General features: G+C 41.6%; 1 protein-coding gene across 9 annotated transcripts in view; it reads right to left on the minus strand.

Annotated features, from left to right (window-relative positions):
- The window catches only part of GREB1 (growth regulating estrogen receptor binding 1), a 159,680-nt gene that overhangs the window by 38,490 nt on the left and 103,362 nt on the right, over positions 1–17,828 (minus strand). For 8 of the 9 annotated variants that reach the window (XM_065587683.1, XM_065587687.1, XM_005293101.5 and 5 more), the window contains 10 exons: positions 15,089–15,274; positions 12,606–12,956; positions 11,930–12,058; positions 9,446–9,571; positions 8,772–8,969; positions 8,511–8,691; positions 5,619–5,811; positions 3,604–3,740; positions 2,127–2,466; positions 549–664 (listed from right to left, as the gene is read on the minus strand). In XM_065587683.1, the coding sequence (XP_065443755.1) occupies positions 549–664; positions 2,127–2,466; positions 3,604–3,740; positions 5,619–5,811; positions 8,511–8,691; positions 8,772–8,969; positions 9,446–9,571; positions 11,930–12,058; positions 12,606–12,956; positions 15,089–15,274 (1,957 nt within the window). The remainder of the gene's footprint in view (positions 1–548; positions 665–2,126; positions 2,467–3,603; positions 3,741–5,618; positions 5,812–8,510; positions 8,692–8,771; positions 8,970–9,445; positions 9,572–11,929; positions 12,059–12,605; positions 12,957–15,088; positions 15,275–17,828) is intronic. The other variant, XM_065587688.1, reaches the window with a different exon arrangement.

Here is a 17,828-nt window from a genome sequence, read left to right on the forward strand (position 1 = left end):
AATTCACCACTATATTGTGTCATTATTATTACTTTAAGCAGTATAATCTAAAGCATTAGGCATAAATTTTTGAGACAGATTCTTCAGAGTTCTAATCCTGGCTCTGACACTTACTTTCTCTCTACTCTAGGGATGTCACTTAACCTCTTTGGACTAATTCATAAGCAGGCACAACACTGATGTTGATGGGAACTGCACCTGCCTACACCAACGGTTAGTGGGATCTTTTTGTGTCTTGGTTTCCTCATCTATAAAACAGGAATAATTGGGAATGTTATGAAAATGAAAGACTGCACCCCACAGCTCAGCTCACAACCATTACCACCAACCTACTACACCACAAATGTTCCACTTTTTTGAAATAGAAACTACCAAAAATCATCCTGTCACTCAAATTTCACCAGCCTTTGCACCCACAAAGGATTATGGGACACAGCAGGTCACAGAATGATTTTTCAGCCATTTGAAGGGTGCAGAAAAAAAGGAAGTTGTGAGCCACTGGGAATGAACAAATATCATGGAAATATTTGTCAGTATTTCCTTCCTACCTTGGCAAGGCTTCTCCTTGGGGGTCCATTCCACTAAATATTAATATGCAAGGCAGACCTTCTAATTCCAAATAGGTCTGTGGCCTCCACTCCGCATCTTCAATTTTCTGCCATATCTGTCATAGAATATAAAAACATTGGTGGGTATATTTATATGGCATAATTAAGAATGAAGAAACAAATGATTTATTGTCTATTGTATGGACCTAATTCTGCAGATGTTCCACAAGAGAAATCATTGCAGGATCAGGCCCTAAACTGAAAGGTCCTGAGTTGCAAAATGGTCTTATCTTCTTTCAGAAGTTTTATATCAATAATAAACTGCCCCATAATATGACTATATATCAGAACTCTAATGAATTGTTACCATAAGTGGCTAAATATAGATCCAAATGCTCCTCCAGGAAACATGAGAAACCATTGTGAAGATGTATAGCTTGATCTTCAAAGACAGAAAGCAGAGTTACTCACTATAAAGGTTTTCCTTTGTTGGTCCAGTCTTCTAACCACAGCTGTCACTTACCCTTTGATAATCAGGCCCATTGGATGATACCTTTATTCACACTGATTAGTACCTAGTCAATGAGATTTCTTGATGAGTAAGGTACTACTCCGTGGGAGCAAGGGTATCACTATCTGGTCCTTATTTATTCATTAAGCACCAACAGTATATGCAGTGTTGCACAAGACACTTAAGACAACATGGCATGTGATTCTGAATTCACTTATATCAGCTTTAAAGCATAGAGTTATTCCTGATTTATATCAGAATGAGTTCAAAATCAAGCCCTTGTCTTCAGCTCTGTTGAGCTAAGTAGATAAACAACATGAATCAGACTCAGAATGTAAGAACAGTCCTAGCTTAGAGAATACAAATATTTTTGTTTTAATATGTGGTGACAGCATTTGTACTAAGTGGGGTAGTGTCTGTGGACTGCAACATGTGTGATGCTTGAGGTCAGACTACGTGATCATAGTGGTCCTTTCTAGCCTCGAAATCTATGAATCTATTATTTCCAGCATTTTCATATTCAAAATCACATAAGGTCCAGAAAACATTAGGCACCATGCTTGGAAAACCTGGGCCATTGAGAGACCTGTGGGTAACTGTACTGATTCAAAGCCTTTACGCCTGGTAGACTGTGCAATACAATTCCAAACTGGTCACTGAGGTTTGCTCACAAGGGGAAACCACCTCTCTGCTCTGGTAAAGGTTTTTTCCAAACCAAAAGTAGCTTTCATTTTCACCTGGTCTTTTACCACCATGTTGATTCATTGATGCCACAGTCCAGTGCAATGAAGCTGATTGGGGCTAAAGCTGTTGGTGGTTGGGAATTCTAATTACGTTTGTAAAGGCCCTCCTGAGCAGCCATCAGAAGCTGCCTATAGGAATGACAGATGGATGTGTCTGATAGAGAGGAGTCAGGCTCTTCAGGGAATTTTAATTTTGCTGGGAAATAGCCATCTCCATCACTAACATCCAAATCTCATGCCAATAAAACCTTTATATCACCACCCACCCACTGAAAGCACTGCTCCTCAGAGATTCTTTTCAGGCAATGTCATTCTGCAAGTTACCTTTAGTTGCTCCACAAAGTGCTTCCCTATGGTGATTCCAGAATTAGGATTTCCCAAGATGATTTCAAAATTATCTGCAAGGGATAGTCTTTCCCTTACGTGATAAAGTCGTTCATACGCCACAGCAGCCAATGGAATGCAAGGAATTCTTAACACCACCATGAAGCCATGACCACTAGGGCATTGCCTTGAAGAGTTTATAAGGTTTTGGGTGATTTCCAGAGTTTCAACTGAGGTGTAATTCTTCATCTGTGACAGGCCACTTACTGCCATCATAGCTGCAGAGTAATGCTGTACAAGGACAAATGTCCTTATCACTGCACTGTGTAATCTGGGAAATCTGAAATAAATTGTGAAGCATTAAAATCCTAGAATTAAAGTGAGTATGCTGCCCTTGTAAAAATTATTAAAACTCAAAATTGAATCCAGGTGAAAAATCATGCCCAATACACAGTAGAACCTCATTAACCCACAGGTAATCTGCAAATTCTGTAATTCCAAGACCAATGGTGCAATCTCTTCACTTCTCAGTATAGATGCAATAGCTAAGTGGGGTAGTGAAGTTATATTATCTCCTGTTATTATTAGGACTTCATCACATTTGCAAAACATACTACTGGATATTTGCTAGAGTACTATGCAGTAATATTAATCAAAACTAAAATGCACTTGTCATATAAATGAACAAAGTACTCCTCATAGTGCATTATCCTTGCTTTTTACTCATGAAAGATCTGATTCAACTACTACTAAAATCAATAGAAAGAGCTGGATTTATCCCTAATACAAACAGATTCCCCCAGTCATTAGTACAATTGTGCAAAGTTCTGCTTACTCAATCTTTTATTACGTCCACACCTTAACACCTCCAAGGAGTCCTACTGGAGTTTTATGCATGCAAAAAATATACCTAAATTACAATTACTATGCATTTGGAGTAACTACGTTTTTAATCTGAATCTCTCCACATGGAGCAAATCAGCTCACTGACATCATTTTTTCAAGCTCTGATGATGTTCTACAGGATTCTCCCTAACTGAGTCTTTCATGGATTTAACTCCATGAGCCAAAGTGAAATCTCACCTGCTCTTTGTGGTCCCACTAAAATAGTCAAAAAGTATTGGCTGGGGGTTAGTTAATTTCTAACATTTCACTTTGAACACAAGATTTGTTTGTAATATTATTTCTGTAGTGCCTATAGGCACCAGCCAAGACCAGGGGCTCACTGTGCTAGAAGGCGTGCACGTAGCAAGAGAGTGCTCCTGCCCTGAATAGCTTCCAGTCCAAATAAAGATAACTGAGAAAGGGTAGGAGCAGAAAAGGAGACAAAGAGAGGTAACGTGATTTGCCCTAGGTCGGTGGCAAAACCAGGAATAGAAAGAACCCAGGTCTCCTGACTTGCAGCCCAGTATCCCACCCACTAGATCATGCTACCTCTCAAATTTCATAATGCTTTAAACCAAAGAATGTACTGTACCTTCTTCCTAAAGCCATGACCATAGCTTCAAAAGAGCTGTCATATCGAAGTAACGGAAGGCTGTGTCCAGAAAGGGTGGATTCAATGAATTCTGACAACCCAAAATATTTCTTGTTTTCATGGTATAGATCTATTCCCTAAAGTAAATAAGACAACAGCAATTTAAGGATAAAACTTATTGATGAATTATAAATAATTCATCAATCTACCATCACCCATATATAGACATTCTTTATATCTCGTACACACACACACACGTATATATAAAATAATCCACATACATATACACACACATTCATACTCACAATAGGTCATTCTCAGAAGGTTTAAATTGGTGTCATTCCAATTACTTCAATGAAGCTTACTTACAACTAGCTGAGGATCTGGGTAGATTTATATATATTTTTATCTTGTGCACAGTAGAAAGACTACACAGTTTTGAACTACTTGACACATCATCTTTCCACACATCAGAAAATGTATGAGCCAAAAAAATAAAAGTCTGGAGAAAAATATTGAAAAAATGTCAGAAAAACAGCTAGGGAACTTTTCTGATAGTAAGTATAATGCGCTCTCACTGGTCCACCTTGCACACATGAACCACATTCTGGTTATTTCCATGTAGAGCATATGAATTAAGCCTAAGATAGAGGTATCAAAAGCATGGATAACCATGGTGAGATGTGTGAGAGGAAATGCAATGATCTCTTGGTAAGGTGAAGATTTAATAAAAACTTTTCAGAGCCTCCTTCTTTCTCAGAATTCAGAAACAATGAAGATTAAAACCTATGATTGCAAACCATTTTGTAAGAAGCAGGCAGATGCCTTCAGTGGAGGGATCAGTCATGGTCTTTGCAGCTTCCTCCGAGCAGTCAGGATCACACACTCCCAATATTATAATTCACTTATTATTGTTAACAAATATTTGCATAAAGTTTATGGATGCTTAATACAGCTGGCAGTTACATCAGCTCTGTCCTTAATAGACTGGGGATCAGAGTGACATCGTAGGACTTCTTTCCACCCAATAAGGTGTTGAAGCCCTCCAGAGAGAAAGGCATGGCCCAGAGACCTGGATTATGACATTAGTGCTCATGGAGAGGGAACAAAATGCTCCTCAGGATCTGGTCTACAAATAAACACCTTCATTTCTTTTAGGCATGGGCAAGTGAGGTATGAAAATGTGACATACCTTAGTAGTGTGAGTAGCTCACCAAAAAAAAGGGGGGGGGGAGAAAATTTGGATCACTACAAAAAGCACAGGCCCCCCCATTCTCAGTAGCTAATGATCCAACGTCACATACATTTACAGATACCAGATGTCCTGAATGGTTTTATTGAAACTGGAGGCTTCAACAAAGTTCAGTGGATTCCTAGGACATCTGGTCGCCTCAGGGTCATCTGTCTATCATAGCTGTGCCATGTTGCAATGCAGCATAGCAATGCCACACATGCCAGTTCAGGTGGCTAACCCTGTTCCCTCCTGCCAGCCACCTCTCATTGGGAGCAGATAGAAATATGTTTCCCCTGAGAGGAGGAAAGAAAAAGGGGCAGACAGTAGGGGAAGGATATCAAGGGCTCTTCTTTAAGCAGCTCCTGAACCAGTGCTTCTCTTCAGGCTGCTCCTTCCATGAGCCATCAAAAACTGTAGTGGAAGGTAAGGAGACTGGGAGGGTGAGAAACAGTGAGGTGAGGACTGGAAGGGGACAAACAGTCTGGAAGATAAAAGGCATGGGGGATAGACTGAAAAGGGACTGATAGATACTGGGGAAAGGGAGGGGAGAAATGGAAGGAAGGTGAGTGGCAGAAGGGGAACAAACAAAAAAGGGGAGGAGATGGAAGAATAAGAGAGACGCATCTATAGACTGAATGAGGAAGAGGAGAGATAGGAGTGACACAGACATCATTATTTATCATTTCGCTTATAAGAACATGTGGTCTCCAGTGTTTTTCAGAACATGTAAATGTAAAATAGTTATTGAATGAACCTAAAATCCTGAAAACATCCATCTTACATTGCTATACGATGAAGGCCAGTGGATTTCATTGTATGGGCTGATGTGAGTATGCTGTGTCTGCAGAGCATAGGGGAAGGAAGTCACATGGAGTGTCAAAATGTTTGGAGCCTCTTTCACCTCTCTGCAGTTCAACAATCTATCAACGAGTCCCACAGATGGTTCCGCTTGAGGATAAAGGCTGTGAACAGCGCTGCAAAAAGAAACCCCAAACTCTGCTAAGTGATTTGTATAAATGTACACTTGTGACAAATTCATGCGTGTCAACATCTCAAACCTGGACACGAAAGCACAATGAACCACCCACAAGGAATTTGGGACTGGATTCTTTGGCCTTACTCTGCTCTCGTTGCAGCACTCTAGTGGCACAAAGGAAGGGGAAAGCAAGCCACATATCTCCTCAACTGGGAACTCCCTGGCACGGTGGATTACAGCGCAGGCTAGGGGCTGTGATACCAGACTTCCCTCAGCCCCCAGCGTACTGCACAAGGAGATTGAGAAGGGGCTGGCACCACAGCAATTGCCAACAGCCATGTGGTTCTCTGGGGACTGTAGTCAGGTGCCGTCCTCTTTATAACAGCCCTTAATGTGTTTAAAGACCTTGAAGACCTATCAGGTCCCACCTGGTCTCCTTTTCTCAAGACTAAACACGTCCAGTTTTTTTAACCTTTCTTCAGAGGCCAGGTTTTCTAAACTTTTAATTATTTTTGTTGCTCTCCTCCAGACTCTCACCAATTTGTCCACATCTTTCTCAAGTGGCACCCAAAACTGGACACGATGCCCCATCTGAGGCCTCACCAGTAGAATAGTTACCTCCTACGTCTTACATACGACACACCTGTTATATGCCCAAGAGTGGTATTAGCCTTTTTTGCAACTGTGTCACACTGTTGACTCATATTCAATTTGTGATCCACTATAACAGGGGTAGGCAATCTATAGCATGCGTGCCGAAGGCGGCACGCGAGCTGATTTTCAGTGGCAGTCACACAGCCCAGGTCCTGGAAACCGGTCCAGGGGGCTCTGCATTTTAATTTAATTTTAAATGAAGCTTCTTAAACATTTTTAAAACCTTATTTACTTTACATACAACAATAGTTTAGTTATATATTATAGGCTTATAGAAAGAGACCTTCTAAAAATGTTAAAATGTATTATTGGCACGCGAAACCTTAAATTAGAGTGATTAAATGAAGACTCGGCACACCACTTCAGAAAGGTTGCCGACCCCTGCACTATCACCTCAGTTCCTTTTCAGCAGTACTACTGCCTACCCAGTTATTCCCAATTTGATTTTTCCTTCTTAAGTGAAGTACTTTGCACTTGCTTTATTAAATTTCATTCTGTTGATTTCAGACCAATTTTCCAATTTGTCAAGATAATTTTGAATTCTAAACCTGTCCTGAAAAGTGCTTGCAACCCCTCCCAGCTTGGTGTCATCTGAAAATTTTGTAAGCATACTGTCCACTCCATTATCCACGTCATTCATCAAAATATTGACTAGTACTGGACTCAGGACAGACCTCTGGGGAACCCCACTATATATGTCCTCCCAATTTGACAGCAAACCATTGATAACTATTCTTTGAGTATAGTTTTTCAACTAGTTGCACATCAACCTTACAGTAATTTCATCTAGACCCATTTCCCTAGTTTACTAAAAGAATGTCATGTGGGATTGTGTCAAAAGCCTTACTAAAATCAAGATATATCAAGTCTACAGCTTCCCCACATCCACTAAGCCAGTAAACCTGTCAACAAATACATGGAAGGTGTCGATAAAGCAGAACAAATGTGACAACCATATAATACCACCAGCAAGACCCTTTAGTGATACATTTGTTCTTGACAAATCCATATTGGCTCTTACTTATGACCCTATTATCCTCTAGGTGTATACAAATTGATGGTTTAATAATTTGCTCCAATATCTTTCCAGGTGTCAAAGTTAGGCTGACTGGTCTATAATTCCCAGGGCCATCTTTGTTCTCCCTTTTAAAGGTAAGTGCTATGTCTTCCTTCCTCTAGTCCTCTGGGATCTCACCCATTCTCCAATAAATTATAATTGGTAAATTAAGCTGGTAGAGAAACTGAATTTCACTTTTGTGAAAAATGTCAATGTTTTGGAAAAATGTTCATCCTGAATCAGGACAAACTCTCAAAACCTTGGCATTCCTTACAGAAGTGAAATGCCATCTTTTTTATTTTAGAAACACTGACACATTCCTGCAGTGAGAGCGTTTTGGTGTTTCTGAAATGCAATATGTCCTCTGATTCTGAAGTCCCCCGCCCGGCATGTTGCTGAAGAGCTGGGAGCCCGGGTTCCCCAAGGAGCTGGGGATGTGGGTGGGTGACCTGGCAGAAACCACAGGACAGTCTGATTTTGACAAAATTGGCATTTTTCAACTGAAAAAAAACATACCATCAAAAAAAGTTTCCAACTTGCTCCATAATAAGCAGCTAGCACATCATACCAACTGCCCAGCCACTGTGGAGTTTCTGCAGGCACTGCAGCAGAAGGGCATTTGAAAGAGAGATGTGAAGGTGGATATTGTGGTGACTTTGCACATATTTACACAGAGCTCCTCCAATACATGAGAGACAGCCTGAAAGAATGCATGAAGGTACTTGTGGGAAAATGTAACTGATGGACAATAAAGGCTGGCATTGATGGCTCGATAAAGCATAAGAGATCATAGGCAGGGTGCAGATAGATCACCAAGGGCCTTAAAAGGAAGCATTTAATGTTTGATGCATAGAAAGGGGAAGCCAGTGGAGGGATGCATACAAGGGGGTGTCATAGATGAAGCAATGATCCAAGAATACAAACAATAACAACAATAATTAATAATAATATCTCTAAAAATGGCCTAAGAATGAAGCTGTTCTTACCTCACCAGATCCCAGTGTGCATGATCATGGATAAGTACAAACAGCGTATGTGGATTCTGCATAGAGTTTTGCAAAAAGACTTTAAATTTAGTCTGGGCCTCTGCATCCAGCTTCACAACATATTGTTCCATCCTCTGCTTTGTAAGCTGCTCCTTTTCTAAGCCAAGTTCTAATAAAACACCTAAAGAAATGGGGCAGGGGTCAGATGCAGCTAACAATTTCCTTTACATATATAAAATAAATCTAGCTAATAATGAGCACCTGAATGCCAGAGGTGAAACAGTGTCTGCTGATATGTCACTTCGGAGGGAGGAACACAAATCAGAAAATCAACTTTCTCAAAGGAACCCAAATCAAGATTTTGAGTGCTGGAGTCAGCAATTGAGCAAACATGAGACAGCAATTTCTGAGCCACTGCTAGCTGGAATGGACGAATCTGATGCCGTTCAACATTATAACCTGGAAAGAGGCAAAAATCTGTTCAGCTGAATGACTGAAGCCTAGTCTTATACAAACTCTCCCTAAAGTCTGGAAATCTTTAAAGTAGCTTGCTTATTGAGTTAGGACTCTGCTTTCATGAAAGCTAAAGGGGCATCCAAAAAACCTTTGTGAAATTGGATATTTGCATAATTGTGGACCACCATCTTTTAATCCTATGACTCTCAAACTCCTCAGGGCTGAAGCTCAGCTGCTGCACAGTTAAGGTCCAACCTTAAGGTTCAGAGACTAGGAGATCCACAGGAAGGAAGTGGAACTTCCATCCATGCAAACCTGGAGGACCGAAACAAGAGGAGTTTCTATTAACCTGAGTTTGGGACTCTGCAAAGGGATAAAGGCTCTGCCTACATGGATCCAACTGCAGGATCAGGGCCTTAGTTTGTCTTGAAGGAGAGACACCCTGCTCTGCTACATCTTCAGACACCTTCATTACTTACTTGTGCACACAGCTGCTCCAGTTATATCCAATGCTGTTGGCTTATTCACTGAAGTAGAAAGAGATGAAGACCTCTGGCCTTGATTTTCTTGATAAAACTTGTCCAGCAGAACCTCAATGTCACCATCTACCACATTGAAAGGACAGTGGATATTAGTATCCATGGTACACAATTAAACTCTTCTGTGAATGGCTCCCATAGTCATAACAAAACCAAATCAACACCCCGGGCAAAGAAACTACGGGCCAGTTTCTCCTCTCACCTCTACCAGTGTAAATCAGGACTAACCTCATTGAAGTCAATGGAATTACACCAATAGAAAATGGATGTAAGAGACAGGAGAACCAGGCCCTATGTTAACGGAACCTAGGTCAATTATATTCCTGTGTCATCCCATAGGAAGGGGATAGGCAGGTCCCAGCCATAGTGTAAGGGATACATTTAAAAATAAAAGAATGTCATTAGATAAGATTCCCTGCAAAGCACAAGACTTAATACAATGTTAAATTAAAAAATCAACAGATAATCCCTAGCTCTTTTATACAGTGTTTTTCATCTGAAGATATGAATGTGCTTAATAAAGGATGTCAGTATCTTTAAACCCACTTTACAGATGGGGAAACTGAGGCAGGGAGTGATGAAGTGACTTGCCCAAGGTTATCCAGCAGTAAAGAGGGGAATAGAACCCAGGTCTTAAAAGTCCCAGTCCAGCGCTTTAGCCATAGCCATAGCTCACCCTTCCTCCCCATTTAGGCAGTGTGGCCAAATGGATAGAGAGCCATAGTAGACTAAAAAATGGAATACTCAGAAACAAAGGAGCACAACAGAAGTAAGGTTGTACACTTAATCTTAACTCTGCCACCTTGGGTTTATGTCTTAAAATATGCTCTCTTTTTATATCATTGTAATTTATTTGTTAAATAAAATATAAAGCAAACCTGAATTGCTTATAAAATCTTACTTTTAGTTCCGTCACTACAGACTTAGTTTGATTTCTAAATCCCAGTGAGCGATGTTTACAAAACAAGTTCTGCAGCCCATGTAAGCCTGCAATATGGGCTTCTCTAGCTATTCATATGGCAGAAAACAGACATATTTTACTAAATTCTGCCACTGTACATCATGGAATATGCATCCACATAAGGATCCTCCTTACAACCTGTTCAGTCTTGTTGAAAGATATACAGGACACAGTGTTAGCACTGAGTACTCAGTTTGCTCAGCACTTGTGCAGAGACACATTAGTACACCCGGAGTGAGCTGAGCATGGTCAGGCTCTAGATTCTTCACTGCAGTCTAGTGAGTGAACATGATGTGCCTGGAAGCTATTCTGAGGATTTTCAGTTACTCTTACTGCCCAAGGAAAAGAAGCACCTGAGTGCTTGTGAGAGTCATCGTTAACAGAAAATGGGGGCAGAGGTAGCCACCGACATAGACATGTGTCTAACAGTTCTAAGAAAACAGAATCACTCTCAAATGGCTAGTTGGTGGCTTGTGACTAGAGCTAGATGAAAATTTTTTGGCAAATGGTAAATTTGCTAAAAAACAAAAAAAAAAACATTTCTTGGGGCACTTAAACTATTCACAAATTCAGGTCAAATTTGGCAAATAGTTTTGGCCAAAAAAAACCACAAACTTTTTTTTGAAAAAATCAAAACAGTTCATTCTGACCATTTAAAAACATTTTGAAATTTAGCTATATTTATTTTTTTAAAAGAAAAAGGAGAAAAACCACCAAAAATGAAACAAAAGGAAAAACCCAAACCATTCCATTTTTTTTTCTTATTTCATTTCATTTCGAGTGTTTTTCAATCCAAAATTATATTTTACTCGTTTGTCTAGTTTTTGGTTTTTGTTTCAGTGAGAAAACCCAAAATAATTAATTTCAAACCATTTTTTTTGGTTAGGCCCCCAAACCAAAAAATCCCTCATTCACTCAGCTCTGCTCATGACGTACTTTGTGCACACTGTTCTTGCTGGCTCCCCTGCCTGCAGCACCAGCTCCCCTCCATTTATTTCACCTTATTGGATTGCAAGTGGAAAGGAGCCATGATCAGCATCCCTACTGGTGACTCGATACTATTCTCTCTCATTTAGAGGGCTCAGGATTGAGTGCATGCTGAGATGTGGAAGGGGAGTACTCAAATTCTCCTCTTAATCTGAACATGTTCATTAGTATCAATGGAAATTATGTGCATGCATCAAACGCATTCACCCTTCAATGTGCCTGTCCTGCGCAGTCAGAAAGAGAACACAACTATACATTCATGCATTTTTATTAAAATATAGGTATTTATAAATTGACACACTCCAGGAGAATTTCTTAAGGAGAGACCAAATGTACTTTCCCAGATCTTCCTTGTCTCGTTTGTACGTATTCTGATTATATACCCTGCTCCTGAAAAGTGATGAGCTCCTGTGATTGCCACTGACTTACAAGGATCAGGCTCTTAAAACTGTGTCTATTTATGGTATGTTACGTACCTGGACAAAGGGTGCTAAAAAAAGAGCCCAATGTTTCCACTTTCCCAGTAACTAGTTGATAGTTAACTTCTTTCTGATACTCTGCTGGGGTAAGCATGCTCTCAGACAGTACTCGTGCCTGGTACTTCCCTAAAAGACAAAAAATAAGCTCTTTTTAATTTGAATTTCAATTTTGAATTCAGTTCAAATTAAAATAAAAATTCTCTACTTAATTGATAAAATAACTAGAACAATACCTATCGAAAGGCATAGTCCCCGAAAACAAAAGTAACAGAAATCAGCATCTTTCTCTCCCACCTCCCCAAACAAACAGTCTTATGCTCCCCCTCTATTTGTCTTTTGTCTCAGAAAGTATGTTTGCAAAGCAATATATGGAAATGACTGTACAAAAACAGTCTTGGATTTGTCATTCATCCGAGCCATACTGCTTTCAAAATGAACCCTTAGATCTTAGTTCCAATAATTCTTCACAATATTATCAGCATAGCCTATATAGGGCTTCAGCTGTCTTCGGGAGAACACAAAGGAAAAGTTAGCAAGTAGCATGGCTAAGGGCACCCATACACAAGCAAGGGTGTGCAAGGGCATGCAAGCAAGTTAACCCAACTAACTTTTCAGAACAGAAAATGATGGAGTTTTCCAGGTTTGTCCCAAGATTTTTCCCTAGGGATCTCACCTGTTACCGCAATGCAGGAATCTAATGCTCTGTTTCTGCAAGCACATATGATCACCACATAGTTCGTCTTCACTAGCTTCCCTTCAATGAGCAGTTTAAACATTTCTGAAAGTCCCTCTGCCAGAGAGTAACTGCACTCGATGATATGGACGCTGTCATTGCAAGAGCTGGCTGCCAGCCCTGCTAGCCAGGGAAGCTGGGCCGATGTCATTGGTGCAATCTGGCTGGGAATTGGAGGGAAAGCCTGTGGAATGGCCTGCTGATACTGACGTATTTCAGAGAGGTGCGACTCCCGCCACGAGCGCATGAATATTTGTTCCAAATCCTCAATCAAAGGGACCTGGTCTGGAGCTAAAGAAACATCAGCATTAGAGGCCCATTATAAATCACTGGCAAATGATGTCGAACTTAAAATCAAGCCCCTCCCCTCTGAAAAATACAGCAAATTAAAATCCTTTGAGGACTGATTTTGCTCTGGTTTTACACACACAACTACATTGTCTTCACTGGTGTTACAGTTGGTTTACAGCACAATCAGGCCCTTTGCCCATATAAAAGATTTAGGGCCAGATTCCAGTCCACATTGCAGCCCCTTTGTGTCACCATGTAAAGCTTCCCTAACTGGGAGCAGAACATTCCCTCAGCACTGGGGAATCCCTAATTGGCTAAGACTCTACACCACACTCTTCCAGCGTCCCACTGGTGAACGGGGTGTGTCAGGGCCTGGCTTGGCGGGGAAGGGAGGGCATGGCTAGTGTCTGAGAGATGTTATGCTCAGTGTAAGTTAAAGCAACCCTCAGCATAGTTTAAAGCCAGGCCTCAGCAGGCCTAGCAGTCAACGGGAGCAAATCTGCCATATAACCACTTTTGTTCCATCCTTGGTTCCTACACAGAGCAGAGGTCTGCTGGACCCAAATGTCAGGGTCCTTTATCATTTCAATAATGACTTTTTGGACCACTGCTGGAATGCAAAATGGATATTCATTGATTTTAAAGCCAGAAAGGATAATTATGAGCAACTAGTCTGCCATTCTATATATGGACTATAAGGTGGATAGAAAGCTGGCTAGATCATCGGGCTCAACAGGTAGTGATCAATGGCTCCATGTCTAGTTGGCAGCCGGTACCAAGCGGAGTGCCCCAAGGGTCGGTCCTGGGGCCGGGTTTGTTTAATATCTTTATTAATGATCTGGAGGATGGCGTGGATTGCACCCTCAGCAAGTTTGCAGATGACACTAAACTGGGAGGAGTGGTAGATATGCTGGAGGGTAGGGATAAGATACAAAGGGACCTAGACAAATTGGAGGATTGGGCCAAAAGAAACCTGATGAGGTTCAACAATGACAAATGCAGAGTCCTGCACTTAGGACGGAAGAATCCCATACACTGCTACAGACTAGGGACCAAGTGGCTAGGCAGCAGCTCTGCAGAAAGGGACCTGGGAGTTACAGTGGACGAGAAGCTGGATATGAGTCAACAGTGTGTCCTTGTTGCCAAGAAGTCTAACAGCATTTTGGGCTGTATAAGTAAGAGCATTGCCAGCAGATCAAGGGACATGATCATTCCCCTCTATTCGGCATTGGTGAGGCCTCATCTGGAGTAGTGTGTCCAGTTTTGGGCCCCACACTACAAGAAGGATGTGGAAAAATTGGAAAGAGTCCAGTGGGGGGCAACAAAAATGATTAGGGGGCTGGAGCACATGACTTATGAGGAGAGGCTGAGGGAACTGGGATTATTTAGTCTGCTGAAGAGAAGAATGAGGGGGGATTTGGGGTAGCTGCTTTCAACTACCTGAAAGGGGGTTCCAAAGAGGATGGATCTAGACTGTTCTCAGTGGTACCAGATGACGGAACAAAGAGTAATGGTCTCAAGTTGCAGTGGGGGAGGTTTAGGTTGGATATTAAGAAAAACTTTTTCACTAGGAGGGTGGTGAAGCACTGGAATGGGTTATCTAGGGAGGTGGTGGAATCTCCTTCCTGAGAGGTTTTTAAGGTCAGGCTTGACAAAGCCCTGGCTGGGATGATTTAGTTGGGGATTAGTCCTGCTTTGAGCAGAGGGTTTGACTAGATGACCTTCTGAGATCCCTTCCAACCCTGATATTCTATGATTCTGTGATAACACAGGTGACAGAATTCCACACAGTGATTCCATCCAGCCCAACAGATTGTCATTGAACTAGAGTACATCTTTCCCAAAGATATCCAATCCTGATTTGAGAGTCCATAAACATTTTTGGCAGTCCTGATTTCAACGGGAGATAGAACTTATTAAGGACTTAATCCCGGGGGAACTGCAGATGCTCAGCATGTCTCAGTATTTGGCCCTATATTTTTTTAAGACCCAGCAATCAGCTCTTTCACTACAGCAGGAGCTCCTTTAGTTAATCTACAAAGCACCTAATCTAAGAAATCTTAGTCTTTACTCACCAATGGCAAAATGTAATAATTCTAGTCCAAGATTCTACAGAGGTGCAAAAAACTCACCTAGTTGAACAAGGTAATAGACGGTTAGCAAAAGCTGCATTTCCTCTGAAATAGGCTGTATTGTAGAGGCACCGTACTGTTCATAAGCCCTAGATATGGACTGTGAATTTCTGTAACAGGTGTACAAAAGAGGGCTGACTATAATGTCATTAAGATTCCCACAAAGATAAGGGAAGTTCCCATGACCTGTAATATAAACAATATTTGCACTTGTCAGATAAACTTAATTTAATAATTCACTATGCTGCCATCAAACAGGTCACTAACACTTTAAATGGTAACAGCTCGAATAATATTTCAGCGCTCAGGGGAGTCAGCGAGAGAAATTAAAAGTAGTAGGTGAAGCCATGTGTAACACCCTGGCTTCATGTGTTGTGTCCCCATAATGACTAGTTCTATTCTAGATAGCTGCTATACTGTGATCCGCACCACAGAAGCCAAGTGCCTTGCAGGAGCACATTAAGCAATGTAAATAACATCGGCCACGTGTGCCGTGGTTCATTCTCTCATCCTCTTCCAAGGGGAACAACTGTGTGTGGAGTGGTTTGTTTTGGTCAGGTTTTCTGTTTGGTTGGATTTTGCTGGGGGAGGGGTTGTTGGGGTTTTTTGTACATGCTGTTTTGTGTTTAGTTAGAGAAGGCCAGTCAAAGTGCACCTTGCACTTGGAGTGGACGGTGGTGAGGTTTGTGAAGGTCCTTAGTTCCTGTGGAAGTTCATTCCACAGTCTCAGACCAGCCTCCAACAAAGCTCTATCACCTGCACAGATGAACTTTACCCTAGCTCCCCTATACCAGATGAGCAGAGAAGTCGACCATGGTCTTCATCCCAGAGCTTTAGGTGATCTTCTAGATATGCTGGGCACAAGCCACTGAGTACCTTAAATATAAGGACTGAAACATTCCACATAGAGAATAAGAAATTAAGGGTATTACCAGCTAATGGAGGTAGCTCAAGTGGTAGAAGCCTGTATTTTAGAGGCTGAAAGTCCTAGGTTCAATCCCTACTCAGAGGAGCAAAGTTGTTACAAAGTGAAGTCCCATATACAGAACAGAACTGTTGATTTCAGATGCTCAGAAGGAGCTTCCCCTGAGAGAAGAAGAGTATTGCACATTGACTTAGGGCTTGTCTACAAAGTGCATTGGTGTGCAACTCACTAGTGTGCACTTACTGTGTGGACCCTTGCGCACACTCAGTGTTCCTTAGTGTGTGCTGACATAGTCCCATTTCAAACAGTACTGCATCAATGCACACTAGGGAACTTTCAGTGTGTGCCAGCAGGGTCCACATGGAGTTAGTGTGTGACACACTGGTGTGCACTAGATTTTACATCCCAGCTGGTGTGTACTAACTCTAAAGCTGTGTCTACACAGCAATTAAACATCTGCAGCTGGCCCATGTCAGTTGGCTCTAGCTACAGGACTGTTTAACTGCAATGTAAACATTCAGGCTCCTGCTGGAGCCCAAACTCTGGGACCCCACGAGGGGGTAAGAGCCCAGGTTCCAGCCCAAGCCTGAACATCTACACAGCAATTTTTAGTCCCAGAGTCCAAGTCAGCTGACCTGGGCCAGCCATGACCATGTCATGAGTCTTTTATTCCAGTATCAGAGAGGTAGCCGTGTTAGTCTGAATCTGTAAAAAGCAACAGAGGGTCCTGTGGCACCTTTAAGACTAACAGAAGTATTGGAGCATAAGCTTTCGTGGGTGAATGCAACCACGCACCAGCAACCACGCACCGCACCATAACAACTCTATCTCAGGAACCAACCCATGCAACAAACCTCGATGCCAATTCTGCCCACATATCTACACCAGCAACACCATCACAGGACCTAACCAGATCAGCTACAACATCACCGGCTCATTCACCTGCACGTCCACCAAACTGGACAGTCACTACGCAAGAGGATAAATGGACACAAGTCAGATATCAGGAATGGCAATATACAAAAACCTGTAGGAGAACACTTCAACCTCCCTGGCCACACAATAGCAGACGTAAAGGTAGCCATCTTACAGCAAAAAAACTTCAGGACCAGACTCCAAAGAGAAACTGCTGAGCTCCAGTTCATTTGCAAATTTGACACCATCAGATCAGGATTAAACAAAGACTGTGAATGGCTATCCAACTACAGAAGCAGTTTCTCCTCCTTGGTGTTCACACCTCAACTGCTAGCAGAGCACCTCACCCTCCCTGATTGAACTAACCTCATTATCTCCATACTGATTTATACCTGCCTCTGGAAATTTCCATTACTTACGTCTGATGAAGTGGGCATTCACCCACGAAAGCTTATGCTCCAATACTTCTGTTAGTCTTAAAGGTGCCACAGGACCCTCTGTTGCTTTTATTCCAGTGTAGATGTACCCTAGGTGTATCATGGCTGCTCCCCAAAGAAAATAATACCCTACTACTTAGCCAGCATTTTACATGAATAGACTGTGCGAGCTTTACATCTGTCCCTCACAATGCACCAAAGCTGCAATGCTTTCTAATACTCCCCCATCCTAACCCAAACAAAGACTACAGGTGTTCCTAAAGTACCTGATAGAACTGTGATGTAGATAATGTCTACTTTAGTCTAGACTGAGATGTAATCACGGAGTACCCATCACAAATTTAAATCTACAAAGGCCAATGCACTAATTTATGGCCTAATGGGAATTAAGCATTTTATTTGCATGGGAGCAGAATTACAACCTTAAGCTCTTTGCTTTTTGTTTTAGGTTTTTTTGGGGTGG

This window comes from Chrysemys picta, chromosome 3, assembly GCF_011386835.1.
Source record: "Chrysemys picta bellii isolate R12L10 chromosome 3, ASM1138683v2, whole genome shotgun sequence".
NCBI classification, from domain to species: domain Eukaryota; kingdom Metazoa; phylum Chordata; order Testudines; family Emydidae; genus Chrysemys; species Chrysemys picta.